The sequence below is a fragment of the Caretta caretta genome, chromosome 22, assembly GCF_965140235.1.
Source record: "Caretta caretta isolate rCarCar2 chromosome 22, rCarCar1.hap1, whole genome shotgun sequence".
Lineage (NCBI taxonomy): Eukaryota > Metazoa > Chordata > Testudines > Cheloniidae > Caretta > Caretta caretta.
In genome coordinates, this window is record NC_134227.1 from 17,652,631 (window position 1) to 17,680,490 (window position 27,860).

General features: G+C 56.4%; 2 protein-coding genes and 1 long non-coding RNA gene across 9 annotated transcripts in view; 2 read left to right on the forward strand and 1 right to left on the reverse strand.

Annotated features, from left to right (window-relative positions):
- Positions 1-12,157, forward strand: part of USP2 (ubiquitin specific peptidase 2) — a 57,970-nt gene extending 45,813 nt beyond the window's left edge. For all 7 annotated transcript variants that reach the window (XM_048827416.2, XM_075122151.1, XM_048827417.2 and 4 more), the window contains 9 exons: positions 4,161-4,272; positions 4,369-4,479; positions 5,463-5,527; positions 5,808-5,911; positions 6,000-6,080; positions 6,477-6,555; positions 6,842-6,949; positions 8,039-8,159; positions 10,374-12,157. In XM_048827416.2, the coding sequence (XP_048683373.1) occupies positions 4,161-4,272; positions 4,369-4,479; positions 5,463-5,527; positions 5,808-5,911; positions 6,000-6,080; positions 6,477-6,555; positions 6,842-6,949; positions 8,039-8,159; positions 10,374-10,461 (869 nt within the window). In that variant the 3' untranslated portion in view covers positions 10,462-12,157. The remainder of the gene's footprint in view (positions 1-4,160; positions 4,273-4,368; positions 4,480-5,462; positions 5,528-5,807; positions 5,912-5,999; positions 6,081-6,476; positions 6,556-6,841; positions 6,950-8,038; positions 8,160-10,373) is intronic.
- Positions 1,223-17,184, reverse strand: LOC125625400 (uncharacterized). Its single transcript, XR_007353542.2, has 3 exons — positions 16,635-17,184; positions 14,837-14,878; positions 1,223-3,418 (listed from the first exon to the last, which is right to left on the reverse strand). It is a non-coding gene; the product is annotated as an uncharacterized LOC125625400 (long non-coding RNA).
- MFRP (membrane frizzled-related protein) lies at positions 16,011-27,779 on the forward strand. The gene is made up of 13 exons (XM_048827421.2): positions 16,011-16,402; positions 17,468-17,588; positions 18,175-18,315; positions 18,782-18,913; positions 19,401-19,635; positions 21,309-21,439; positions 21,766-21,891; positions 22,530-22,606; positions 23,763-23,911; positions 24,538-24,668; positions 25,665-25,799; positions 26,113-26,240; positions 26,487-27,779. Exons 1-13 carry the CDS (start codon positions 16,256-16,258, stop codon positions 26,709-26,711), a joined length of 1,878 nt encoding a protein of 625 aa, XP_048683378.1. The 5' UTR covers positions 16,011-16,255; the 3' UTR covers positions 26,712-27,779.
- Positions 27,780-27,860: the final 81 nt, after the last annotated feature.

Genomic DNA, 27,860 nt, shown 5'->3' on the forward strand with positions numbered 1-27,860 from the left:
GAAGATTCGAACCCACATCTCACACACCCCAGGCATCCAGTGTGACCATCAGCCTACAGAAGGTGTTGCGGTAAGGAGAGGCCCAAATACCATTTAATTCAAGTGGAACAGCTTTGAAAGGCAAGAAAGGAGGCACCCGCAACGCTACCCAGGGAGGTTTGAACTCACATCTCCTCCACCCAAGGCGCACACCCATCAGCCTACAGAGGGAACTGGGTCAGCCTGAGGCCCAAATACCATTTAATTAAAGTGGAACAGCTTCCACAGGCAAGAGAGAGGCATCCCCACCCCCAATCACAGAACTCCAAAGGTCTGGGAACACCTACCAGGGCTGCATTTGCCACCTCTCCAAATCTCTTCTTAGTATAGGCACTTAGGGCGATTTGCAGCAGGGTCCCCCACAGCCCTTGTGAGGACCCTAACCATCGCACTAAAATTACACAGAAGGCCTGTGCCTCCTTCCCCCTCTGCTCAAATCTGTTTTGTATGATCTTCGGCAGGTACATATCAATCTGACACAAAATGGTTCATGCACCTAAGTCAGCTTACTCCAGGAGGGGTTCCTGGCTGCAGATCACAAATATATCTCGGTCCCAAGCTGCCTAAAAGGGTCAGGGCTTAGCACCGCCCCTCTTCTTGGCATGTCCCAGTGGCTAGCTTCGGCAGTTCTGTGACTGTCGTTCTTGTTTTTATGTATCCCATTCTTTGGTACCTGTCTCTGCCCCTTCCTCCAAGACAGAGTCCAAGCCCCTAACTCAGGCATTGGGAATCCCATTGTTGTTCCAATGATTTTCTAGGCATCTGGAAGCCAGGGCAATGGTGAGATTGCCACATCTATACCCCTTTGTGGGTCTGGTCCACAATGCTGAGACAGAGGGGAGCGGAGACAGAGTATACTTGGTCCATATTACAAGCAAAGAGCACTGGGAGGTAAGGGAGCTGAGAACAGGCATGCCAGGGGCATGTAGTCCTGAGACCAGTGGAGAAGAGGGATTGCTGACAGTGGGGATGCTCTGGCGTTCATACAACAGACATCACTAAGTCCAACAGAGGTGTGAATGGGTGTGCTTTGTGAATGCTGCAAGCCCTGAGATCTGGGTGGGCAATGCAGAATAGACACTGAGAGACCAGGTGACAGCTTATGCCAAGGCCCCTCGGTCTCACCTGAACACTGACAAATACCTGGCTGGAACCCATCTGACTCACCTGTGTGTTAATATTGTTAAAACAGACATTAGAAGTGTAAGAATGTGTTTAGATTTTATAAAACGTTTGTAAATTGCTGCATGCATTAATCTCGCTTATAATATCTGTACCCAATGGTATAAGGTAATATTTAAGTGTTTGCATTGTAATCCTTGGTAACTGTAAATCACGAATGAGGAGAAAGACATCAGGTCGTGTGAAATGCTGGTGTGCAGAAGGTGTGATGTCCTGCCCAACAGAGAAGGCCCATCAATGGCAGATGAACTACTGTGGAACCTTAAAAGGGAGAAAAGACCTCTTTGGTTTCTCTTCTCTCTCCAGCTCAGCGGCTGTCGTCAGCCAGCTCTTTCTGCCGTGCCACCGAAAGCTGAAGTAGAGTCACTTCTACTGACAGCATGAATGTTTGACAACATACAACACATGTCCGTTCCCAGCTCTGCTTCTTCTTTTGATCAGTTGTTTTGTTGCGATTATCAAATGATTTGAGATTGTGTCTTTTTATGGGCTCAAAGACGTCTCCCTCACCCCTTTGCAGCCTCCTGGTTACAAACTGTTTCATTCCTTGTGTGCCGTTCTCTGTGATCAAGCAAACTTTCTTCAGTTTCAGGTGGGGTCACAGTAGATGTTGCAGTGTTCACAAGTGGCTGCCTGTGGTCTGGGCTTGTTCCAGGTTCAGTGCATAAAGGTTTTGTCATACTTTCAGTCACAAGTTTTATAATATCTTGGACAGCAGTTTCATCTGTAGCAATGCCCTTTGTGGTCACTTCTTTGTGGAGATCTGCTTCTGAAGGCTGCATTCCACACATCTGCCTTGTGTAGATGTTACAGCTGCCTTAAAATGTGCAGAGACAAGGTGGGTGAAGTAATATCTTTGATTGGACTGAGTTTTCTTGGTGTTCGAAAGCTTGTCTCTTTCACCATAGTCCAGTAAAAGATATTACCTCACCTGCCTTGTCCCTCAGATATCTCAGGGAAAACACATCACTGCGAATAACGTAAAATGTACAGTCAGGTAATACTTGGTCAGCGCCTTATCTTTTGTGCAAAGATGCAGATGCTTCTCACAGTCCTCGTTGAGTGATTGCCACATGCTTCTGTGGTATATGGCATGACATGGCCGTGGAGCAGTCTGGTATTCTGTACCCTGACTGTCAGCTGGCATGGGACATATATCTGGCTTCTGGTACATTTACACAACCCCATCTAGCATAGTTCATATGACCACACTGCAATTCAAGTGCAATCATCTCTGCCAGTGTCTCAAGCGACGAGGACTTGTTATCTCCTCTCTTTGCTGCAGTGTATCCCTCAGGAGTTGGGCAACATCCAGTACATATTTCAGAGTAACAGCCGTGTTAGTCTGTCTTTGCAAAAAGAAAAGAAGTACTTGTGGCACCTTAGAGACTAACCAATTTATTTGAGCATGAGCCATCCGATGAAGTGAGCTCTGGCTCACGAAAGCTCATGCTCAAATAAATTGGTTAGTCTCTAAGGTGCCACAAGTACTCCTTTTCTTTATCCATTACATAGTTTTCCCAGAGCAGAAATGTATCTCAGCAGTTTTTCCCTTGGGTAACGTAAGTGTCCATGAGCTGGTGGAGTGACTGGGTTCTGTTCATGACGTCTGCCAGAGCATTCTGTGCTTCCACGCTCTTTTCTCTGTGTGCCTTGTCCACATCTTTAAATGCTTCCGTGCAAGGTCAAACTTTCTCCAAGATGCATCTCTTCTAATCTCCTGGGAGAACATCATTGTTCATGGAATTGCCCAGTGCCACCCATTTCAAATGATTCATTGCTTCCTTCATAGGTTTCTGGATTCTAACACCACGGTTATGTGCTTTCGCTCCTACAGCATGGCTGATGACTGAAGCACCATCGATGCTTGCTTCCACAAGGAGGTCTTCAAACCCACTTTCCTGTATCACACTGCCTATGTCACCCAGGAAATTCACTGTACGATGCACGCCTCCCATCTCAAAGGGGTCATTGTCAAATTCGGTTCGATTCCTCCATTTAATCAACTGTGCTTTGCAATACATTGCTTCATCATACACGTCGTAAGTCCAGTCTTGGCCCAGAGAGTGGAACATATCCTGAAAATATTTCATCCTGGTGTACTCTGTATTTACATCAGTTGCTGATGCAGAAATCATTGCACGGTAGCCAATAGTCATAAAATAGCAGACAGAAAGTCTTCTCCAATCAGTCCACCCTACAAATAATGACAGATATTTTGATGTATTACATGATACAAACAAGCTCATACTGTCGTGTGACTACAGACTTTTGCTTTAACCAAAGGCAGACAAATATGGGAAAATGCATAAAATATGTCACCAGGGGCTAAATATTCCCCAAACTTTCCGCAACAGTATTATTTTGAGTACATAGTTCGTAGGCAATTGAATTTAGAAGCTTTCTGCCAATTTTTGGTAAAAAATAGACCGTGTTTCTCCAAGTTGTGGCCTTTTTGGTGATTTTATGATTTTTTCAGGTTAAGGTTTCAACATGACATGATATAGAATAACTGCACCACTCCCAGCAGCTACAAACACCCTGCTGATGACCACCAGATGTGTGTCTAACATGTGGCAACAAAATGTTTCTCGCTGACTCATTCATAAGACCCCTTTTTAAATCTGACTGGCTGACGACTCCTCCTCCAGGTTTGCCAGCTCTGCCGCTGATACCCAAGGTGTAGGCTTCAGCTCCCTCCGTGAGACCCTGGCCAGGCAGAGCAGACCAGGTTTCCTGCTGCTCCTCTGCTCAGTAGATCTGGCCGTGAATATGCGCTGGGAGCAGATCTGCGGAGTAAGAAGCTGGACAGTCCCCCCTCAGAGGAGAGCCGCCGGTAGATGGGGCTGCGGTTCTGAACACGCCACCAGGGACCTGGGGGATTGGGCTGGAGCAAGCTGCAGGCCCTGGTAACCCTCGTTTGCACTCTCTCTTGGCAGAGTTCGCAAAGCTGATCCAGCTGCTCTGGACCTCGTCCCCCAATGAAGTGGTGAGCCCCTCGGAATTCAAGACCCAGATCCAGAGATACGCACCCCGCTTTGTCGGCTACAAGTAAGGCTCTGCCACAGCCTAGGCTAGACGGGGGGTGGGGTGGGGGACTTGTGGAGCCCAGGGAGTGGTTCCTTACCCTTCCCTTGTCCACTCCAGCCAGCAGGATGCTCAGGAATTCCTGCGCTTCCTCCTCGATGGGCTCCACAGCGAGGTGAACCAGGTGCTAGTGCGGCCCAGATCCAACCTGGACAACCTGGACCACCTGCCGTAAGTAGGCGGCGCGCGCGAGGAGAGAGCCACACCCGTGGCACAGACTGGTGCCTCTCGCACGCTGCCTCTGCAGAGCAGCATCCATCCATCATCGCCAGGGAGCCACGCTCCCTGCCAGCTGGCTCACGCCCAGCCTGGAACTGGAGAAGGGGTCCCAGAGGTGTTTTTCACCAGCTAAACCCAACCCCAGGGGCCTGCCTTGGCCAGCTCTCTCTTTGGGGTGATTCTGAGCAAGTTCAGATTGGTGGTGGCTGGACCAAATTGGCAGCAAACGCCCAGGACACCAGAACCCAACTATGATGGGGCCTGGGGGGAGACGGGGGCTGCAGGTGCGGAGGGGAGATTGGGGCCTAATAAACGAGCCACAGGGAAGGAAAATCACCAGCAGATCCCAAACTGGGCAGGTAACTGTCCCCTCCAGAAAAGAAAAAGAAAAGAAAAGAAAGAAAGCCCTGCTAATGTGAGGGGATCCCTTCTTCCCACGCGTTCCAAGCTCGGGGGAGCCGGCAGCCCTGTAACAGCCCGGCATTCTGCACACCTGCCTGCCGTCATGTCTGTAGGGTTTAGCATTGCTAGCCCTGGAATTAGCAAGTCACAGATCCCAAATATATGGAGTCCCCAGGCTTGATGTATGGGGGTACGGCTCTGGTCTCTTATGTCACTCAACTCGCGAGCCATCAAGTGCTCCAGCAGTGCTGGACTAAAATTCAAGTGGACTAAATGCAAAGCCTGAAGGCCCTCAGCATGCCGTGCTTTTAAGGGTTTGAGACCCACTGGCACAGTAGTGGAGTTCAGGACCAGAGAAGCTTTTCCAGCATCAGTCCTGGACCAGTGACCGTAAAGGGGGCAGAGCATGCTCCCTGCAGCTCCCTCCTAATTGGCATGCTTCCGCCTGCAGACTGCAAAGCAGCTCAGGCCTTGGTGGGGCGCTGGCCCTGGCAGGCATCTCACACACTCTGTCTCTTCTTTGTCCCCTGCAGTGACGATGAAAAAGGGAGGCAGATGTGGCAGAAGTACCAGGAGAGGGAGGATAGCCGGATCGGAGGTGAGTGCCTGGGTACGGGGAGGGGAGGGGAGGACATGGGGGCAGGGAGTGGATGGAAGGATAGCAAGGCCCAGGGAGTGAAGTGGAGGCGGGCAGGGGAATTGCAGTGTCTATGGAGGGGAGGGCAGGCAGCCGGCTCAGACCCCATACATCCAGTACACAAATGGATAGATCAGTAGAAGACACGGTTGCTGTGATGGTCAGAGCCCTGCCGGGTGAGGGCTGGGCCATGCAGTGCCTTGGGCATCTCTCACCCCCTCTCGTTCCCACCCCACCCCAGATCTCTTCGTCGGGCAGCTGAAGAGCTCCCTGACCTGCAGCGAGTGTGGTTACTGCTCCACGGCCTTCGACCCCTTCTGGGACCTGTCCCTGCCCATTGCCAAGGTAATGCCCCCACCCCCACCTGCTGCTCAGCGTCCCCCCATCCTGCCTGCCTGGGCATGCTCTGACCCTCACTCTTTGCTCCCCACAGAAGAGCTACGGCGAGGTGACCCTGTTGGACTGCCTGCGGCTCTTCACCAAGGACGATGTGCTGGATGGAGACGAAAAGCCAGTGAGGGAGGGATGGGTGGGGAAACGGTGGGAGGAAGGGATGGACGGGCAGGGACAGATGGACAGGCAGACTGCTGTTTAGGGATCAGGAGGTGCGGTACAGAGATCATCACCCTTCGGCACTGCGCCATTTGCCCACATCACAGTTTTGCTGTAGCAGTTGGTCCCGCATCCCAGCCCCATGGAAATGAGGCCGCCTGCCCTCAAGGTGGGCACCATCTTGGCTCAGGGATAGGCTTGGATTTGCTTCCGCTGTGCCCCATTTCCGCTAGACGGTGGGCCTATTTGCTGAAGTTCCCCTGTGGGTAGCACGCTCGGGCCTGGCCCAGGGCTCCTGGGTTCAGCCCCCCGATGATGCTATCAGGATCCCCCTCTAATCCTGGTTTGTCTCCCCCAGACATGCTGTCGTTGCAAAACCAGGACAAGGTGCACAAAGAAGTTCAGCGTCCAGAGGTTTCCAAAGATCCTGGTGCTTCGTATCCATCAGTCTCCCCGGAGCTCCCTGCAGTGGAGATCCCAGCACCTAGGCAGCATATGCCATGGGGCGGGAGGGTGGGGGGTCTTGGGGCAAAGGGATATGGGTGGGAGTCACCTCCTACCCCCAGGCATTAGCAGATCCAGCTTCTGCTGAGTGGGACATACCAGAGGAAGACCCGGGCCCATCCCCAAGAGGGCAAAGGGGTCTGTGCACATCTCCTCCCACCCTTCCCTCCCATCCATCTGTCCTGGCCCTGCCCCCTTTCCTTGACTCCGCCCCCCCAGATCTGAAGCGCTTCTCTGAAGCCAGGATACGAACCAGCAAGCTCACCACCTTCATCAGCTTCCAGCTGAAGGACCTGGACCTGCGGGAGTTTGCCGCACAGAGCTGCAGTGAGTGCCCTGGGGCAAGGCGGGGGCTGGGTGTGCTGGCACAGGGAGACAACATGCCCGTAGCTGATGGGGCAGGGCTGGGGCAGCGTCCCTCACGGCATCCATCAGCGTCCATCACTGGGCATCAGGGGCATGTCACGGAGCACCCCTGTCGCTAACCAGTGTGCCACACTGCCCGGCCTGGCCCTAGATCAGACACACACCCAGTCGTGACCCTTCCTCCCTGTGCGGATTTATTCTTCACTTACCAAGGTCAAGAGAGTGGGTTGCAGCCTGCCAGCAAAGCAGACTTCCCCACAGCCACCTCTCCTCCACCCAGGCTGCCCCTCTGAACTTCTCCCGTTTCCTCTCCCTCCCACTTAGATCCTTCCACTTACCCATCCCATTGCCTCATCAGCCCAGCAATTGCCACCCAAGCTGAGTCATCCCCAACAGACTTCAGCCTGCACACCTTCCCCGTGCTGCAGCCACCTCGAATCGGGCCCTGGCACAGGGAGCTTGGTGGCTGATGAACCACCCCAAGGGAACTCTCCCCACTAGCTGTGTGTCCTTGGTTGCCAGTGCACTCATCCCACAGACAGGGTGTGGGTACGTTCTGTCTCCCCAGGACTGTGTCCTGCCCCAGCAGAGGCTGCATGGCACGCTCTGCCTTGCTGCACCCCTCTACCCCACACCCTCGAGGGAACCAGACAGTGGTGGACGAATTCCCCAGCCCCCGAGGGACATGTCTTTAGCCTTGTATTTCAGGTGTGGAAACTGAGGCACAGGACGTGACACACACAAAGCCATGCACTAAGCCAGTGGCAGAGCTAAGAACAGAACTGAGGAGTCCTGGCTCCCCCAATCACTTGCTCACTCAAGATCACTCTCCCTCCCCAAGCGGAGAATAGAACCCAGGAGTCCTGGCTCACCCCCTCCCCCATTCTTCTGCCCAGTCCTTGGGGTCTTGCTCTTTGTGCCTTGCTAGTGGAATCCCAAGGGCACAATACCAGCCCGGCAGGGGATTCCAGCAGCAGGGGTCCGGATGAGCACGCTGGACCCTACCCTCGCTAATTGCTGGGTTTGCTCTGCTCTGCCCCACCCCTACAGATCATGCCATTTACAACCTGTATGCCATCTCAAATCACTCCGGGACCACCATGGGAGGGCACTACACAGCCTACTGCAAGAGCCCAGTGTCTGGCGAGTGGCACACTTTCAACGACTCCCGGTAATCCTGGCACTTGGCATCCCAGGCACCTGTCCCACTTCCCATGTGGCCAGGGGTCTGTATGGGCATGTGGGGAGGTGGATGGGTATTGTGGGCTGATGTGGGGAGCAGCTCTGTGGATTGAGGTGACTGAGGGCTGCATGGGCAATGAGTGTTGTGGGGGAAATCTGCAGATGTAGGGTAACTGGGGGCTGCACAGGCTAGGGGGGTTGTGGGGGTAGCTCTGTAGATGTGGGGTAACTGGGGGCTGCGCAGGCAATGGGTGTTGGGGGAAATCTGTAGATGTGGGGTGATTGGGAGCTGCACAGGCTCTGGGTGATGTGGGGGGAGATCTGTAGATGTGGGTGTGATGGGTTCGGTCACAGGGACCCCCTTGGGACTGCCACCTGATGTGCTGAGACGACCTGTGAGCCCGTTTTCCCAGCGCCCAGCGTTCTGCCTTTCTGGGCAATTTGCAACTTGTGCAGTTCTAGCTTCTTCTGATCTTCACTCTTACTTATTTTGCTTACTTTTCTGTCCCTATTTCCCTTACCCAAAATAAGCAAACAGAAAATAACTAACCGGTAATCACTTTGTCTGTTCTCCAGCCAACACACTTAAACCTCACTTAAAATCACTACCAGCATTTCAAAGCAATCAGCTGTGCACAGATCCTGCTTGACTATGCCGCTGTGACAGGTTGAGTCAGAGAAACTCCCTTGGGACTGCCACCTGATGTGCTGAGAGCCCCTTTTCCCTGGCAGTACCCTGTCTTGTTGAGCCAGACACGCCAGCCTGCTGCAAACACAGACCCAGGTCTGAACCACGTCCCCCAAAAGCTGCAGACTTAACTAAAAGCGGCTTAAGAAGTGCTCCTGTCTCTAGCACCCAGATATCCAGTTCCCAGTGGGATCCAAACCCCAGAAAATCTGTTTTACTCTGTATAAAGCTTATACAGGGTAAACTCATAAATTGTCCACCCTCTATAACACTGATAGAGAGATATGCACAGCTGTTTGCGCCCCCAGGAATTCATGGCTTACTCTGGGTTAATTAATAAACAAAAGTGATTTTATTAAGTATAACAAGTAGGATTTAAGTGGTTCCAAGTAATAACAGACAATAAAGTAAGTCACCAAGCAAAATAAAGCAAAACACGCAAGTCTAAGAAGAATACATTAAGAAACTGATTACAGATGAAACCTCACCCTCAGAGATGTTCCAGTAAGCTTCTTTCACAGACTAGACTCCTCTCTAGTCTGGGCCCAATCCTTTCCCTGGTACAGTCCTTGTTCCAGCTCAGGTGATAAAAACTAGGGGATTTCTCATGACTGCAGCCCCCTTTGTTCTGTTCCACCCCCTTATATACCTTTGGCACAAGGCGGCAATCTTTTGTCTCTTTGGGTCCCCACCCCTCCTTCTAAATGGAAAAGCACCAGGTTTAAGATGGATTCCAGTACCAGGTGACATGGTCACATGTCCTGTGAGACCCCAAGCCTTCATTCTTCCCAGCCTGACTCATAGGAAGGCTTGCAAGTAACAGAGCCATCTGCAGTCAATTGTCCTCCTGATGGAACCCATCAAGATTCTAAACCACCATTAATGGCCCACACTTTGCATAACTACAATAGGACCTCAGAGTTATGTTTTATATTCCTACTTTCAGATACAGGTATGATAGAGTCATACAAATAGGATGACCACACTCAGTAGATTATAAGCTTTGTAATGATACCTTACAAGAGACCTTTTGCATGAAGCGTATTCCAGTTACATTATATTCACACTCATTAGCATATTTTCATAAAATCTTATGGAGTGCAACATCACAGTGGGGTAACTGGGGGCTGCATGGGGAATGGGTGTTGGGGGAGATCTGTAGATGTGAGGTGACTGGGGACTGCACGGGCTCTGGGAGTTGTCAGGGGAGATCTGTAGATGTGGGGTGACTGGGGGCTGTATGGGCTCTGGGTAGTGTGGGGGTAGCTAGGTAGATGTGGGGTGACTGTGGACTGCACAGGCTAGGGTGGTTGTGAAGGTAGCTCTGTAGATGTGGGGTGACTGGGAGCTGCACGGGCTCTGGGTGTTGTTGGGGGAGATCTGTAGATGTGGGGTAACTGGGGACTGCACAGGCTCTGGGTGTTGTGGGGGTAGCTCTGTAGCTGTGGGGTGACTGGGGGCTGCTATGCGGGTAGCTTCCCTTCCTGTGCCATGACCGCCACTCTCTCCCTACAGCGTCACCCCGATGTCCTCCAGCCACGTGCGCAGCAGCGACGCCTACCTGCTCTTCTACGAGCTGGCTAGCCCGTCTTCCCGCATGTAGCTCCTGCCCCCCCGCTCGGCCCCTTGGGAGCATGGCATGGCCACGCCGAGACGGGAAGACCCAGGACGGCCACGACTCTGGCAGGGATTTCTATTAATCGGTTCGTTTTTTTAAAAAACAACACAAGACGCAAGAGAAACCACCCCTAAAATGGGGCCAGCACCCTGGCCGGGGGTGGGGGGGTAGATTTCTCCTGCCCGTGGGCCCATTGCGGCTGAGGCTGAAGACAAGTGGAGCCCCAGACCAACCGGCGGCACAGACAGCGGAGAGGATGCCGGCACAGAGGGGGCTGGACAGTTTGGACGATTCCTGCTATTAGGGGCGGGGATTGGATTCTTAGCTTATTTTGCTCTTTTCTTTAGTGTGTAATAAATGCCAAGGGGCGCAGAAGCCTGCCTGTCCCATTAACTCCAAGCAACCAACCCCTCCCACCCCGGGGCAGACACGAGTGGGGTTTGGGGACCCAAGAGTACCTCCATCTCATCCTGGTGCAACCACACCATTTGGAGCCTGCTGCTTGGGAACCCCATCTTGAATTGCACTATGGAAACACCGCACCTGCTCTCCAGCTCGGCCCCACCCTGCTCGCTGCAGCCAGGGGCTGCTCCTCTAAACCGGACTAATAGCCCGCCACCCTTCTCCAATAGCCCGAGGCAACTTGGCTGGTGGCTCTGCCCATAGAGCAGTCGTAGCAGTGAATTATTGATTTGAAACTCCCTGGCCAGGCTATGACCGGATTTGTGTGGATGACGCCCAGCGGTGCACAGGGAGCCCAGGACAGGTCCTGGAGTGACTGTTCTGCATCTCAGCACTTTGGGGGGATACTCTTGAGTTCATTTTTAATTGACTTTTCTCAATCCACAGTGCCCACACTGGTGTCCTATGGGGCCTCCTTGCTCGGAGCATCGGGGAAGGGGGAGAGACTCGCTTTGGGTGGGTTTACCAGCCTGCTGTACAACCGTGCCTTAAAATGTTTTGAGAGCAGGGAGGGGCATGTGAGCTGAAGTAATGTTCCCATAATCCTCTGGGGCATGCCCAGCCTATGCCATGAGGGCCAGCAGCTTCCTGAGAGCCAGCTTTTTTTTTTTTTTTTAGGGGGCGTGGGAGGGTCTCTGTGCAGTTGGGAATGGTGAGCAGCAGCCTCTCCCTCCCACAGAGGCGTGAAGCCAGCCCCACTGGGCTTCCCCTGGATTGGCCAGGGAATCTCAATTGCCTTTTTAGTCTTTTCTCTAATTTGTTCTCTTCCTCCCTTCCCCCCCAGCCACATTCAGAGCATCCCACCACACCCTACAGCTAAGCTAGCCCCTGGCATGCTCAGAGATGCCCCCACAGCCATGTTGAATTGTGCCACTTGCCTGTTCTTGGCACTGCACAGCTGGGGCATCCTGGCTGCTTTGCCTGCTTCCCTCAACCGCTCCTTGCGCCCTGCCCCAAGAACAGGTCTAAGAGGACTGACACTTAGATTGAAAGGGACATTTTCCAACTGCTTCGCCAGGGCCCCTTTCAACGTGGCTGGGGGCACCTGCTGCAGGGGAAGAGTTGGCTACAGGAGCAGCCCAGACAGCAGCTGGAGGGAGGCTGAGCAGAGCAGAGGTGCTGGTTTGGTTATTGCTTGTTTACTGTGTAAGCAAGGTGAGCGGAAGAGTGTAGAGTACAAGGGAGACTTGTACAGGAATAAATTTTAGCTTGAACACCACCCCCAGGCTTTGCCTTGCTGTGTGCGTCCCAAGCTAACGCTACAGGACAGACCACACTCCTCCCAGCCTAATGCTGCAGCTCAAGGGCATGAGCTGTGGAAACCCGCCCCCGGGCCAGGTAAGCCCAGCCAGCTAGGGGGTTTATCCTGCCACTGGTTACTCACTGGTGGCAGTGGGCTAGATAGAGCCGTGCTCTGTGCCAGGGCACAGCTCTTGGCTGCCCAGAGGGCTTATGAGATTCTCATTGCCCCCAGAGCAGGACAGCAGGGCCTAAAGCAAGCTGGGACCACCATTTAACCTGGGCCTGAGGCAGGCAGCAAGTTTCTCCTGCAGCCCCCCGGAGCCTGGCTTGTGCAGCATGAAACAGAATGAGAACTACGACACCACTGCAAAAGGGACCCAGGGCTGGCTAGAGAAGCAGAGATCCAGGCCCAGAGCAAAGCCTTTTGCTGTAAACCCTCCCCCGCGCCACCCATTAACATGCCCCAGTCTTGGGAGCCCTAAGTACTGGGCTCTCCCCCTGCAGCTCAGCTCTCCCCAAAGCTCCTGCACAATGAGCCCTTTCTCCACTGCTTAGTAACAGAGAAACAGCTTCGCCTTGAGGGGCTGCAGGAATGTGACTGGCTGGGCCCTGGCGCCAGGCACTAGGGAAACGCTGCACCCAGCCCAGCCAACGGTAAACACAGCCAGGGGAATTCGCTCACTCCACATCCAGCTCCAACCCCCCTCCCTGCAGGCCCATGGGGCACTGGTGGCATCAGTAATGCCCTGGAGGGAGCAAGGGAATGCTCACCAGCTGCTGTGGGGTGGAGAACCAGGCTCCTCCCCCAGACACATTCACCCCCTAACAAGCCCACTGGAAGTGCAGGACCTGAGACCCCCTGGGACAGTGACAGCCCTGCTGCCTCCAGGCCACCACTGGAGATCTCATGAATACTCCACACAAGTCCCTAAGCGGCCTCTGTCCAGGGGAGCAAAAGCAGCTTGAGGGCCAGGATCATGTCTTGGGAGGGACTCAAGACCATGGGAGAAGGCCCCAGCTCCATCTCCCTACCCCAGGCACACTCTCTCATAAGATGTCTGACCCTGCAGCTTGGTTCCAGGCAGCACCCATCAGACAAGCATAAAAGAAGAGGCGGACTTTAATTCCCACCCACTAACACCAGTGCAACCAAGGAGAGGGCTAGGATGTGGGACTGCTGGGTTCTACTCCTGGCTGGGCCACCAACTGGCTGCATTACCTTGGGCAAAGCAGGTGCACAGATGCCCCAGTGATGGCCACTAGGAGAATCATTTTCAAAAGCATGCAAGTGACTTAGGAGCAGAACACTCCTTGAAAGCCAATGGCTCCAAAGGCACTTTTCAAAAGGGGACATTAGCTCCTAACTGCAGCACCTTGAGGGGAACCTATCTAGGTTTTTTCAGGGCCTAATATTTTCTATGTATGCCTCAGTTTCCCCCCTGCAATGCAGGGATAATAGCACTGACCTACTGATAGCTCCACAGGATCTGTGCTCCGCCCCCAGCTTTGGAACAGTCTCTAGCTGGAACCCCTTTGGGGGGACAGACCCCCAAGGGGTCTCACTTTTCTGCAGAGAATAGGCTATGCAGCCTCACCCCCTCCTTTGACTGAATCTCTGGGGCACCAGCACTCCTCCTTCACAGCGGGCACTCTATTCAGCAAGGCCAACTGAGAAATGCTCCTGGAGAGACTTGGAGACCCCCCTCACCCTCTAATGTACCTCACCCAGCCTTTGCAATGACTCAAGTAGCATGGTCAAAACAGTAAGTTTATTTGTCAACGGGAACACAGCAAGTCCTTAGGTTAGCCCAGAGTCTTCAAGGTCCTTCAGGTTAGCCCAGAGCCCAGCCAAACTGTAGCGTACCCCCCTTTCCAAGCACCATCATCTCCTTCCTCAGATCCCTGGTGAGCACTTAGCTGCCCTCCAGATGACAACTTTTATTCCCCCCCTTTACACCTTCCCAATCCTTGGTTCTTGAGCTGGGGGATTCTGCCCAGCTTCCCTGCAGAGAGGTGGAGAAATCCATCTCCCTCTGGGGCATTGGTTGCCAGGTGTCCATGTCCTGGTGACAGGGTTTGCCATTGTCCTCTCAGATTCTCCATTGATAGGGTGTCAGCCTCCACCAGTCCTTTACAGACCCATTCAGGTTCAGACAGCTAGGCATCATGCATGCTTATGTCTCTTAGCCTGCCCTGAGAGACTGTCTCCCTCCAACTCCAGTAACCATGAAAAATAAAGGGGAAACTGAGGCACACATTGGCCACATACAATTACAGAAAACTCCATAGACACTGCTCTGTGCACCTCAAGGATGGCTAAGGCTTCATAGAGCAATGTAAGCCAGGGGCTCGGAGATGCTCCTCAGGAATGTACTACATCAGCATACCTTACCGTCCCACTCTGGGGTGCAGTCCAGACCAGTGAGGGGTTGGGTCATCACATGCCCTGTAACCCTGGCTGCCTCTCAGCTTTGCTGCTGTAACTCCCACCCTGCACCACTCACAACCAGACCCCTAGTCACACCACAAGCATCCATGTAGAGCTGCAGCCTAGTCCAGCAAGACTGGCTTTCAGCAGCCTCGGTTACTCCTCTCGGGGTGACCCCAGCACACTCCCAGTCCCAGCTTTCCCCAAAGATGTGCGTTCTGCACTGACCTGCCTTCTCCTGAACAGTTCAGATCTTCATGTTTGTTGCCCCTGTAAAGAGTCAACATTCAGTTTGTTGCTTTAACTTGAGTTAACAAACAGTTTGGTTTACACACAGCACTGGATTGTTTTAGATTAGTATCAAAAACAAAACAAAGGTAGGATTAAGTGAATTCAAGTAGAAGAGGTGAAACTAGCTACAAGCGAAGAAGAGTGAACATGCATCTAAGTCTAACAATCTAACTAGTTTTGGTTCAAAGCTTGGTTTGAGATGGTCTCACCCGCAGCCTTCCAACAAGATGGGGACTGTCCCTTTCCTGGGTCAGGCTCTCTCCCAGAGGCCCAAAGGTGCAGGGGCCCTGGTCGTCTTAGGCAAAAGATTACTTGGGGTTCTCTACCCCTTTATAGTCCAGGGAACCTTAGGAGTGGGTCCTACTGAAGGTTACCCCTCAAAGCAAAGTTTATGCAAGCTGTGAGGAAGGCAACATGGAGTCTGGTGGGCAAAGAGGTTTCATGCACCTTTCCCTTCTTGTTGGCAGGGAATAGAACTTGTAGTTCTGCTATCTCCTCCCCCTGCAGTTTTGAGGACCCTGCTTCCCTCAATTTGCACACAAGTAAACACATTGCCTTCTTTGGGCCAGACCAGACAAGTCTAACACCTTTGCCTGGGCAAGGCTGTGGCATTTTGAACATGTGCCATTGTACAGGGGATTTCATAACTTTACATTAAGTTATCAACCAGCAAGTTATTAGTTTTCAAATGATCCCTCACAAGGCCTATTTTGTGCAGTGGCATGTAGGGTGTGAATACAGGGGTGCTTTCCACCACCACCAACGCCACAATGTAGCCACTTCTGGGGTGGAGCACAACAGCCGCTTACCTACCCACAGCACCATATAGCCCAGGGGAAGCAGGGCAGGTCATCTCATCAACTTGATGGGGGACCCCTCCATGCATCCCAGATCTAGCTGCCTGAGCCACTAGGGTCCTCAGCTCCTGGGGAGCACCAGTCCAACCAAGCCAGCTCAACAGTGCTGTCCCTTTAAGACTCCTGTTTGCCATGCCAGGGGACTTGACCTCAGCATCCTCAGCTGAGTTGGATTAAGGTGGGAGGAGGGGTTGGGGCTTGGGCTGTTTTTTTTAATGCTTTTAAAATTCTTTCACTGCCATGTGGCTTTCCCAGCCCCCTCCCCCTGGAGTCCAGTACAACCATTCCTTGGCTTCCAACCTTTGGTACCAGCCAAAGCAGCCAGCCTGGCCATTTACATTCCCCGCAGCAGGCAGACTGAGCTCACCCAGAGCTCTGAGTGCTCCGCAATAGCCACGTGGATGTCCCGGGGGAAGGATCAAACCCCAGTCGCACCTCTCAGGAGTCGTTTTGTGCTGTTGCAGTGATCAGGAACAGCCATGCCGATGGCAGAGGGGCCATGGGAGGGGGCCAGGGCCCACCAGACCCAGAGGGCGAGGAATGCACCAGGGGAGCAATTCTAGCCAGATCCTGCCAGGAATCACCCCCAGCGATGAAGGACTTCACTGAAATCACGCTGTGCCCCGACAGGCTGGAGCAGAGTAAGGTACGGGCGGCAGCAGGTGCCACTGGGGAGGGAGCTGTGTGGGGGTCTTGGCCCTGAACCCGCTTGGCCCAGAGCTCCTGCTGCTGGTGTCACCTCCTGCCCCTGGGGCCAGGCAGTCACCTCCCAAGCCCTGACCCCTCAGTGCCATGTGCTTCCCCCAGCTCACCCTCAATACCATGCAGTCCCCCTCCCCCGATGCCTGGTACAGACCCCCATCAGGGGATTCACTCACCATTGGGGCATCTGTTTGGGGTCTTGCTCCTTTCAGGTCTGATGCTCCCCATAACCGACAGCTGCTCATGCTGCATCCCACCTCGCTCTCCAGGGCTCGCGTGGCTTCCTCTGTGGCTCCACGCCCTGGCCAGGTCACTGTACTGTCCTCCCCTCCTGGATCCACTGTCCCGCCTGCCATTCCAGACAGTCCTTCTGCACCACAGCCGGGCCCTGGACCACTTTCTCAGCAGCAGGGAAGGGAACCAGGCCTGCCCACAACCCCAGGTTCCAGCCCTGGAATGCTTTGCCCAGCAGCCACCGTCTGCTTGCTCCCAGGCTCCAGCACTCCTTGGATTCCTTCCTATGCACCCCACATTCCTGCCCAAACTCCCTCCCCCAGGGAGCAACTGCTTCCCCAGCAGCCCATTCTGCTCTCAGCTTCTTCCCTTTAGACCACCCCACCTGAAGGTCATCTTCCACTCAGCTTTATTGAGCCCTGGTTCTCCTCCTGGGGCAGTCTATGAGGTTAATTGACCTAATTTAACCTGCTCTGCCTTGTGTGGGGAGGACCTCACTTCCCACTCCCACCATACCTCCTGCTTTCTCCTCCCCAGCACTGACCCCTCCCTGCCATGTGCACCTGTTCCCAGCACCCAGGGCTGGCCCCCTTGTGCACACCCACCCCCCAGCAAGGCCCTGACTCCCATTAATGAACAGTCCAGCATGCCCCATGTTCCCCACCCCACAAAGCACTGTTCACCTCCCTGCTGCCTCACACTGCACTGTGTCCCATGCGCTCCACCCCCACCATAGCCACACCAGCCCCTTAACCACCTGCTCTGTGTCTTGCAGACGGAGTTTTGCAATCCCATCTTCGAGCCTGAGAGCGAGGGGGCTGGCTGCGCACCCCCCACTCCGCACCAGATGGCAGGGGAGAACGGGAGCAGCACTGGATCCTCCTGGGATGGCCTCGGTACCAGCCCCCTGGGGGCCCTAGCACCAGTGGGCCCTTCTGAGTGGGCAGCCCCTGAGGGGAACAGGGAGGAGAGGCAGGGGATCTCCCTCTGCCTGGGGGAGATGGGCCCAGCAGACCCTAGGGTCCTCCCTAAGGGAGTCATGCACCACACAGTACTGGCTGTCAGGGGGCCACCACGGTCACACCAGTGCCCTCAAGCCAGGCCCCCTGTACTCGATGTACCCCAAGGAGCTGGTCCTGTGCCCCACAGCAGCTTGTTCCAGTGCCCTCCAGCTGCACTTTGTATACCCACAAGCACCAGAGGGGGAGCAGTGACCCACAGGTCCCACCCAACACAGCGCCCACTGGCTGCCAGGGCCAGAATATTGGGTATCCCAAGAATGGCTTGAGGGGTCCTGTGCTCGTACCCAGAGCCAGGTGTATCCCCACAGGGTCCCCTCCCCAGTTCTTCCAGCCTTGGGGGTCCTGTCTCACTGCCCTTAGCGCTGGCAGGGCTGGGTGCCCCACAGACCTCTCCCCTAGGGCTCTGGGAAGGGGGGGGCCCCCAGCCATGCTCACCAGTGACCCCTCGCTGTGCACACAGCTCCCCCCGCAGGCCAGCGGCTCTGGGGCAGGGCGGGCAGGAAGCACGGGCCCGACTGCAAGTTCTCCTGGCTGTGCGTAGCACTGATGAGTGCATTGCTCTTGCTGCTACTCGCCTTGCTGCTGGGGATCATCATCTCCCGTGAGTACCAGGGCAGGGGCAGCTGGGGCATGTGGATGGACAGCACGTGTGGGGGGCCCGGCATGCTAGCAGCACAACCCAGCTGCAGTCTTACACCCCCGCCCCCCCCAGGGTCAGGGCAGCGAGTGGGGCTGGGAGCACACCTGCGGGAATGGAGTAAGGGTTAGCTACTGCTACCCCACCAAGACCCTGGCCCCACCTGGTCCACCCTCCAGCTGGAATTACTGACAGCCTGAAATCCACTGAGCTCGGGGTGGAGGGAAGAGACTCCCCAGCCCCCAAACACCTAGCTCCGAGCCCCTGCTCCCCCCCCCGCCCCAATCTGGGGTGCCAAGCAGGGGAGACAGCTGCAGGCCAGGCCTCCCCCCCAGCAGTGTCTGATCCCTGGGAGAGAGTCTCAGCTGCCTGCCCAGAGACCCTGGTTCCAGTGGCTGACCCCCACTCTCGGCTCTCCCTGTGGAAGCAGAGCTGCAGTCCTCACACTCAGCCGGACCCTCCTCTGCGACTGCATCTGCCCACCATCACCACGCCACCACAGCACCTGCAGGCACCGCCGAGCCACAGAGAGAGCCGCCCCCAGCTACTACACCAGAGCCCTGTGAGTACCTGGGGCCTCGCAGAGCCTCTCCCCAGGCCAGGGGACCCAGAGACCTACCCCCAACCCTACTGAGCACAGGAGGGCATCAGACCCCAAACCGAGACCCCATTGTCCAGGGAGATCACAGGGAGCCACATTCACAGCCCCCCTCCTCACCTCCCTGACTAGCCCCATGTTAATCCCAGTAAGGGGGAGCAGTGGGGAGAGCAGCTAAGAGCAGAGAGGATCCCTCTCTGACTAGGGTAAGCATTGAGCCCCAGGGCTAGGGGCACAGAAAGGGGCCCCACCCACCCCATAGCTCCCCACCCAGGCTGGGAACACAGAGAGGGGACCCCCCCATCCACTCCCCTCCAGGGCTGGGGGCACAGAGAGGGAGCCCCATCCACCCCACAGCACCCCCCATCCTGGGGTGATATGGGGAAGAACCCCTTCTTAACTCAACCCACTGTAACCTTCCCTCTCCAATGTGTCTTGTGTCCCTGTGCAGCCTGTGGGGGGACCCTGAAGGGCCCCGAGGGCTCCCTCAGCTCCCCCAGGTACCCTGCCCCCTACCCACCCAACACCCTGTGCGTCTGGCGCATCCAGGTGGAGGACGGGCTGGCCATCCAGCTAAAGATCGAGTCACTCAGCCTGGAAGGCACAAGATGGTGCCTCTTCGACAGGGTGGAGCTGTACGAAGAGCTGGGAGCAGCCAGCAGCTCCCCTTGGGGAGGGGCATCCAGGTAGGGACCCCATTGCCAGGCTGGATGAATCACAGACCCCCCCCCCCCCCCCCCAATATCCCCACCCATCCAGGCTCACATCAGCCACAAGATCCTCAGCTTTTGGGCCATGGGTTTCTCAGTTGCAGAGGGGCAGTGCTCTGGATTCCCATCTGCCAGGGTGGGCAACTTGCCAGAGCAAGCAGCACCCTCTGCTCAGGCCAGGCCCCAGCCTAGCTGGGCCTGCAGAAGGTCCAGGGCAGGTGTGCTGGTAAAGCAGGGGGTGGGGTGGAGAGGGGCACTCACCCCCAGGGCTGCCTGGCACTCAAGCAGGGCTGTAGCAAGTGGTCTCCCTCCCCGACATCCCTTTGTCAGTTACAATTCTGTCTTGGGGTTGGGGGAGGCAACCCCTCTTCTGTGGCTCCCCTGCTGGGTCACAATCCAGGCTTCCCCTTCCAGGGGGGTCCCCAAAGAGACACCAGTCACAGAGAAGTCTTCCAGCACCCACAGAGACTTCAGGGCTTTCCCCATAGCTTGGGGGACACAGGCTTTTGGCCCTTGGCTAGTCAGGGGCTCCCCCAATTGGATTTTCCCCCAAGGCCCCCTGGGTGGCCCATCTTTTGGAGTGCATAGAGGAGCCCAGGCCCACCCTTTCCACCAGGCTCCCATACAGGGCCCAATGGTGGGCAGCCAGGTTCTGCACCTTAGGGTGCTAAGCAGCCACCCCCCAGGTCACTTCCTACCAACAGCCCCTTTCCCCAGAGGAAGTTAAAGAACCACAAAGCTTCTGACCTGCTCGCTGGGTCTCTCCAGTCTCTGCTGTGCAGTCTTGGTCAAGGCTGTACTGCTAGCATTTCCCCAGCTCAGAAATCTGCCCTAGTCCCGCTGCCTCCCTTTTATACCTTGCCTCCAGCTGGGCAGGCTTTGCAGGTGCCTCCACCTAGGCCCAGAGCTTAACCCCTTCTTATCCAGTGCGGACTTCGTACCTGTCATCACAGGAGCCCAGCGCAGGAGGCTGTGGATCAGGACTGAGGGGCACTGGCAGAGCTGTGGGGGGACAGGGGGACCAGGGATGTATGGCAGGGGGTTCTGGGTCAGGCTTGAGGGGCACTGGCAGAGCTGGGGGGCAGGACAGGGTGTCCCAGCTGGTATGGCAGGGGGCTGTGGATCAGGACTGAGGGGCACTGGCAGAGGTGGGTGGGAGCCTGGGAAGGCCAGGGTGTTCCATGGGTGGTATGGCAGGGGGCTGTGAGTCAGGCTTGAGGGGCACTGGGAGAGCTGGGGAGTGGGAGGACATGGCATCCCAGGGCTGGCATGGCAGGGGGTTCTGGGTCAGGATTGAGGGGTACTGGCAGAGCTGTGAGACAGAAGCTTGTCCACCCTTCCTGCCTCCAGCCAGCACTGACATGCCCATAAGCCCAAAAATGCCCCCTGCCCTGGGCCTGCAGGTCTCTCCCCCCAGAGCAGTGCAGCAGGAACGGAGTGGAGGGAGCCCAGCGGGGCTGTCCTGTGCTCCCCTGCTGCTCCGAAGGCACCCTGGCAGATCCAGCCTCCCCCCACCACGGGATCCAGGCCATCCCAGCCATATGGGCTCAAGGGGTTAATGGGCAGGTGCCTGCCTCTGCTCCCTGCCCCACTTGCCAGGGTCTCTGGGGCAGGGGGCACCGGTTGCACACACTTGTTGCTCTCTGCAGGTTTTGTGGGGACGTGGCGCCCCCGACAATCAACACCAACTCCAACCGGCTGCGCGTCACCTTCGTCTCGGACAACAGCGTGGGTGCCCTGGGGTTTACCGCCCACTACCACGCCATCGTGCCCAGTGACAGTGAGTGCGGCCCCCCCACACACAACCACCCCAACCCCTGGGGCTTCACTCTCCCAGGGCAGCAGGGGCCCTCTGATGCAGGGCCACCCTGAGCCCTGGGCACCTGTGAGCAGCTTCCAAGGGCGGGGGGAGGCTCTGTTATAAAGCTGATCAGAGTGGTCCCTTCTGGCCTTCAGATCTGTGAACCCACAGGCAATGGGGCACTGGCCCTGGGCAGGGAGCTGCTGACCAAGGGGCATTGCCAGGTTCCTAGGCCCGCACCCAGCCACTGGCTCCTGCTTTCAGCAGCCACCCCTCTTCCTCGTCCATCTGTCTGTCTGTCCTAGAGAGCTGTGCCTGGGACGAGTTTTTCTGCGACCAGGGGCTCTGCCTCCACCTGGGCCTTGTCTGTGACGGCTTCCACGACTGCACGGACAAGAGCGACGAAGCCAACTGCAGCTCGAGACACAAAGGCACGGGCAGCCGGGCGGCCTCCGGCACGGCTTGGCCACACAGGGGCTGGGCCGGGGCAGGGGGGGGAGCAGGCCTGGGCCAGCATGAGGGGCAGCAGCAGCGCTGGGTGGGGCCCTGGACTGGAGTTGCAATGGGGTGTTGGGGGCCCGGACCGAGGGACATTGCAGGGCTGGCAGGCAGGACAGCCTGGCAGGGCGTTGGTGAAGTGTGGGAGCCCAGGCCTGGGACAGCACGGGGACGGTGCATGTAACGGTTGAGGGGCATTGGCAGAAGTGGGTGGGATCCAGGACTGGAAAAACGGGATGCCATGCGTCAGGACTGAGGGGCCTGGTCAGAGCCGTGGGAGGAAAAGTCCATGTGTTGTGGGCTGAATGGGGTGGGGCGATCTCTAACAGACTACGCGGGGCCAGAGCAAATCCCTCAGCAGGGACAGTCTGAAATGTTCTTGCCCGGGTGCTGCAGAGTGCAGGGAGCCCTGGAAAGCCAGGACTGAGTCAGACAGCACCAGGGGTGCCGGGCCGGGGGTGGGATGGGGAGAGCCCATGGGTCACAGGGCTGGCGGCAGAATAACCAGCGTGCACCAGTCACAGCTGGGTAAGAGCAGAGATCCGACCCCATGGTGTCTGTCTTGTTCCAGAATGCGGTGGGTCGCTGACCAGCTTGGAGGGGCAGTTCTCCACCCCAAGCCACCCCCAGCCGTACCCGCATCAGCAGGTGAGGGGGGAGCCAGGGGCTGGGGGCAGCAAGCGTGCTAAGCAGTGGAGGCTACGGGGAGGTGTGTCATGTGGCCCAGCTGGCACAAGAGGACAAGGGCCAACCTCTGCCATGCAGCTGTTGGCATCAGAAAGGAGAACCAGGGCTATGGAGGGCAGGGGAGGTGGAGTGGTCAGGTTGGCCCTGTGCTGTTCAAGCCACAGAGGGATAGGGTCCCCCACTGTGTCCAGAACACCAGGAAGAGCCAGAAATGCCCCAGTCTGGGCCACCCTGGCAGCTCCTCCATCCAGAGGTGGGCAGTGGTTTAATGCCCGGTGTCAAGGATCAGGTCCGGTGCTCTCGTGCGGCTCTGGAACAGTCCCTGGGAGGAGCCCTTCAGTGTACCAGCCCCCTTAGGGTCACACTCTTTCACGAGGGTGAGCCACTTGCCTTCCCCGCCTCTGGGGACTGAACCTCGGAGCCTTCACCACCCCTGCTTCCCACTGTGAGCTCCCTGCAGCGAGTCCGCCTGCAGGAGCTGTGTGCACCCAAAGGGATCCATGTACCCCCCTGCCCCCAACTTCCTTAAACTGCAGTGACTCAGCCAGAACTGTAACAGCAACAGGGTTTATTACATGTCTGGAACACAGTGTAGACAGCCCTTGGTTAGCACAGGGAACAGAAAGTTACAGCGTAGAGCATCTGCGTCCGGCCCAGAGCCCTCTGACCCCTCTTTCATCCCAGTCCAGGAACGTCTCCCCCATTTCCAGCAGCCCCCATTTAGCAACCCCACCCGGCCCCTCCTCGGTCCTTTGTCCTTGTTCCCCTGCTCGTCACACCCTGCTGGCATCCATGGTCGTTAGTTGCTAGGTGCCCAATCTCCATCCAGTTGGAGTGGCTGTTGTCTTCTGGGACTATCCATGGGCCTGGGGCAGCAGGCAGCAAGGCGTCAGACACACCCGGATCTCTGGATCTCTACAAAGAGGAAACAAGCTTTTCGCACCACCTACTTAACCCTACACCACATAGGGGAAACTGAGGCACACACACGCTCCATACAAAATATCATGAAATAATTCCCACGCCATCCCACCCGGTCTGTGCCCAGCTGGCAGTTCCCCGTCCAGACACGGGCAGGGATGTCTGGCACAGGCTTACTGGCATCGGTCTCTTCCAGCTCTGTCTCTGGCAGATCGCCGTGCCCGTGGGCCATGTGATCGATCTGCAGTTCCACAACTTCAGCTTGGAGTCGCAGGAGGACTGCACCTTTGACTTTGTGGAGGTGCATGACAGTGCAGGCACGGATGCCCTCAGCCTCCTGGGCAGGTACAGGTGCCCGCAGCTCAGCGATCTGCCGCTGGGGGCAGGAGACTGAGGGAAGGGGAGGGGGGCAGAACTCCCTGAGCAGGGCTGCCTTGCAGAGCCACCTCCTGGGGAGAAAGAGGAACCTCTCTCCTACCCGACTGAATGCCCCCATCCCCAGCACTGGAGAGACCCAGGTCCTGCCCCTCCCAGACCCAGCCTTAGCTGCCTGTCAGCCATACATCTCCAGGTGCTGTACGAAGCAAGTCGGTTTTACTCTCTCCGTTTCGCACAGCGGGGAAGTGACTTACCCAAGGCAGGCCGGTGGCACAGCTGGGAAAGGGCACCCAGGGCTCCCAAGTGCCAGTCCAGTGCTTTATCCACTAGGCATCAATGCCTTCCCAAGGTACTAGCCAATATTCTGCACACAGCAAGAAGACGGGCTGCACAGGGAGGGGACAAAAGTCTCTGGAGGCATTTGGCACGGTCACAACTTCCCACACACCGTCCATTCCCATCCCCATTTCTGCTCCTCTCTTCTTTTCCCTCTCTGTCTCACTCCCCTCTTTTTCTCCATCTCTCTCTCCCTCCTGGTCTCTCTCCCCTGCTCCTCAGCCCCCTCGTTCCCATCACATTTCCTCTCCTGGCAGGTTCTGTGGCTCCCAGTTGCCGCCCGTCCTGACCTCCTCACGACACGTCATGACCGTCCTGTTCATGGCAGATGAGGGCGTGGCGGAGGACGGGTTCTTTGCCACCTACCGTGCCCGGAACGCCACAGAAAGTAGGTCCCTGGGTCTGAAACGCACCCTCCCTGCTACTCGGTCTTCCTCCAGCTGGGTGGCAGGGTCGCCCATCTCTGAGTGGCATGTCCTGGTGCCAAGCTGACCCAGGTGCACTCTCTGCCAGGGTGCTGCTCAGCTGTGGGTTCATCGCTGGCACGGAGCTGGGCATCACATGTGGTGAAAGCAGCATGGGTCTCGGCCGTTGGTCTGCCTCCCTAGCTGTGGGATCGTCCCATCTCCCCACACCTCCCTGAGAAGGGGACAGAGACCTCCTCAGCCAGGCTGATCACAGGGTCGGTTTTTTCTAGGAGGGGAACTGCCTTGGGAGGTTTATCAAGGGAATAGCCTGACACCCTGTCATTTCCCTGTTGCTGCCCAGTAAGTAGCTGATTGCTGTTACGAAGGGAGAACAATGCGATCACCTCCCTAGCTCTGACCCCGGGGAATCACTGGGGTAAACAGAAAGCAGCAGTGCCCAGAAATCTTAGCAGTGACTGTTAGGAGAGTCCACTCCTCCACCCTCCAGGTCTGCCTTTCCCCCACTTCCTCTTTCCAAGGTATTTCCCAGTGCATTTTGCTCCCCCTTTGCTCCCCCTCAGTGCATTTGTCTGTGCACATCCCAGTGAAGCAGTGCTGTTGTGCAGATGGGAACTGAGGCCCAGCGAGCCTCAGTTCCCATCTGTACGGGAAGTGGCAAATTGATACCACTGTAGCTATCCTGGCCCGTGGACACTCGCTCTAGTCACGGTATGATAGCACTGTCCAGTTGGGTCTGTGATCCAGTGACCATGGTTACATTGTAGTTACACTGGAGTTGGGCACCGCTTCCCATTGTAATTACAGTTGCTGACTGCTCGTGTGTGTCCGGTTGGGTCTGCAAGAGCGGGGTCACCATGGTGACTATAGTTACACTGCATCCCATCGCATGTAGGCCCCATCGCTGTACTCAGATGAGTACCCGCTCATTCCGACATCTTTCTCTCTCATCCGCCAAGAAACATGCAGCCCCTTGGAGTTCTCCTGCAGAAACGGGGAGTGCCAGGCGCGGGAGTCGGTGTGTGATGGCTGGCATGACTGCCCGGATGGGAGCGATGAATTCAACTGCACTAGTGTCTCACCCCCCTCCTTTGGTGAGTGACAACCCCTAGCCCAACCAAGCTCCTACAATGACCAACACTTGGCTTATGGGGTGGGGGGACTTCATCCTCCAGTTTCCCTCAGCCGGTTCAGGTCACAGGTGGAATGAGTTTGGTAGGCCTCAGCTCTGCACCCAGGGAACCTCTGTCCTTACACACTAATGTGACCACCAACTCTGAGGCACCTGCTGGGCTAGGATCCAGATTTTGGAGCCCATGGGCCCTGCAAACGTTCTTTGCACGTCCTAGCCAGTGCACCCCCCCAGCTCAGAGCTGCCACCTGTATCACCTGCCCTCTCCCCTGCAGAGTCCTCCTGCCAGCAGATCCAAGTGGAGGTGTGCTTGGGTCTCAGCTACAACACCACCTCCTTCCCCAACATCTGGCTGACCATCCCAGACCAGCAGGAAGCGGCCACCATGCTCCGAGACTACAAGGTGAGCCCAGCACAGGGGGCCATGGGGGAGACTGTGCTGCCCGGCTGGGGGGTGTCAGCTGGGCGGGAAGGGAAACCCAGTGGGAAGCAAGCAGGCTGGGTGGAGAATTTGCTTTGGGTGGAAGGTGGGGACATCAGGTGCCAGCAGTGTAGAGTGCCCAGGGGGTAATGCACCCATAAACGGGGAAGCCGCCCCCATCAGTACCCCAGGCCTTGTGGTGCTCACTGCCTCCCTCTCTCCCTGCAGACCCTGATGGGGCTCTCCTGCTACCAGCACCTGCGCCTGCTGATCTGCAGCCTCTTCGTGCCCAAGTGCACGCCGGACGGGGGCGTCCTGCAGCCCTGCCGCTCCGTGTGCCTGACGGCAGAGCAGCGCTGCCAGCAGGCCCTCAGCCTCCTCAGCATCCTCTGGCCCATCAACTGCAATGTCCTCCCTGACTCCAACGACCCCGTGGAGTGCTTCAAGCCGTGAGGGGGAGGTGGGGCCCGGCGAGTGGAAGGGTGGGGCTGGCTCTTCCCGCCCCAGCCAGGCCAGAGACGCGACCTGTCTGGCTTTGGGGTGGGTGGAGACTCGAACCCTTCTCTGAGCTATGCCCTCCCCTTCCAACGCGTTTCCCTTCAGGGACCTGAGGACATGGGGAGAGCCTGTGGGGCCTAGGAGCCCCAAATAAAGGTGCTGGAGAAGAAACCACCCACCCTGAGACTGGGAGCCTGCTGCCCCATAACTCCCCATGGTGTCCCCCATAACAGTCCCCTGTGGGAGCCACCAGGGCTGGCCCTAAGTGCCCAGAATGCGAGTGACTGGCTGCTGGGGTCCCCACACTGCATAGCCACAGCACTTCGGCAACGTCTGGCCCCATCTCCCCAGTCCTGTAGTGGGGTCAAAGGGTCCGCCAGCTCGTGCCTTCTCACCCACCACATCCTCCGATACACCCCGTCCTACACCCCCTGCATGACCGAGGGAAAAGAAAAAACAAATACTTCTTTGACTCAGTTTCCCCATCTGTAAAATGGAGACAATGCTACTTCCCTAACAACCAGGGGGTTGTAAGGATAAAAGCATAGCTACATGGGGCCCTGTTGTGATGGCGGGGGCCATAGAAGTACCTAGGTAGATGAATGACAAAAAACACCTTAAGAAATGGCACCTACCCCAGCATCACGCTTCGTTTTACAAACCTTCCGGTGCCCGAGCCTCTAACTTGACATCTCATCTGGGCAGCAGGGGGCTGGAGGGCTGCTTCCCCAATGCCACGGCAGCTTAAGACATAGCACCCATTGGCACACTTCAGTTCCTTGGCCCAGTTCTGGCACCGGACAGCTGTCTTTCCACCTTACCCGAATGCCACTTGTACACAGGGTAAAGAGTTAATCAGCTCACCACGCAGACCTGCAGGCTAAGGCAAGGGCCAGTGCACTGTGTTCCACTTGACTTGGCTGGCAGTGCCTGGGGTGCTGGCCAGAACAGCAGCGTGGGCTCCAATGCCCTTGGCACGACTCTGTGTGTCTAATAAACAGCTGCAGCATTTTGCAACTACAACCTTTCAAATAATAATTTGGCTTCACACTCTCCTGGGAGGGCAGGTCAATATTACCCCCAGGTCAGCACTGGGGAAGCTGA

Coding starts and splice junctions, on each gene's coding strand:
- MFRP (XM_048827421.2), top strand. CDS start 16,256: ATGGGAGGGGGCCAGGGCCCACCAGACCCAGAGGGCGAGGAATGCACC. Junction 19,636..21,308: donor CCTTGGGGAGGGGCATCCAG/GTAGGGACCCCA, acceptor TGCTCTCTGCAG/GTTTTGTGGGGACGTGGCGC. Junction 26,241..26,486: donor CCATGCTCCGAGACTACAAG/GTGAGCCCAGCA, acceptor CTCTCCCTGCAG/ACCCTGATGGGGCTCTCCTG.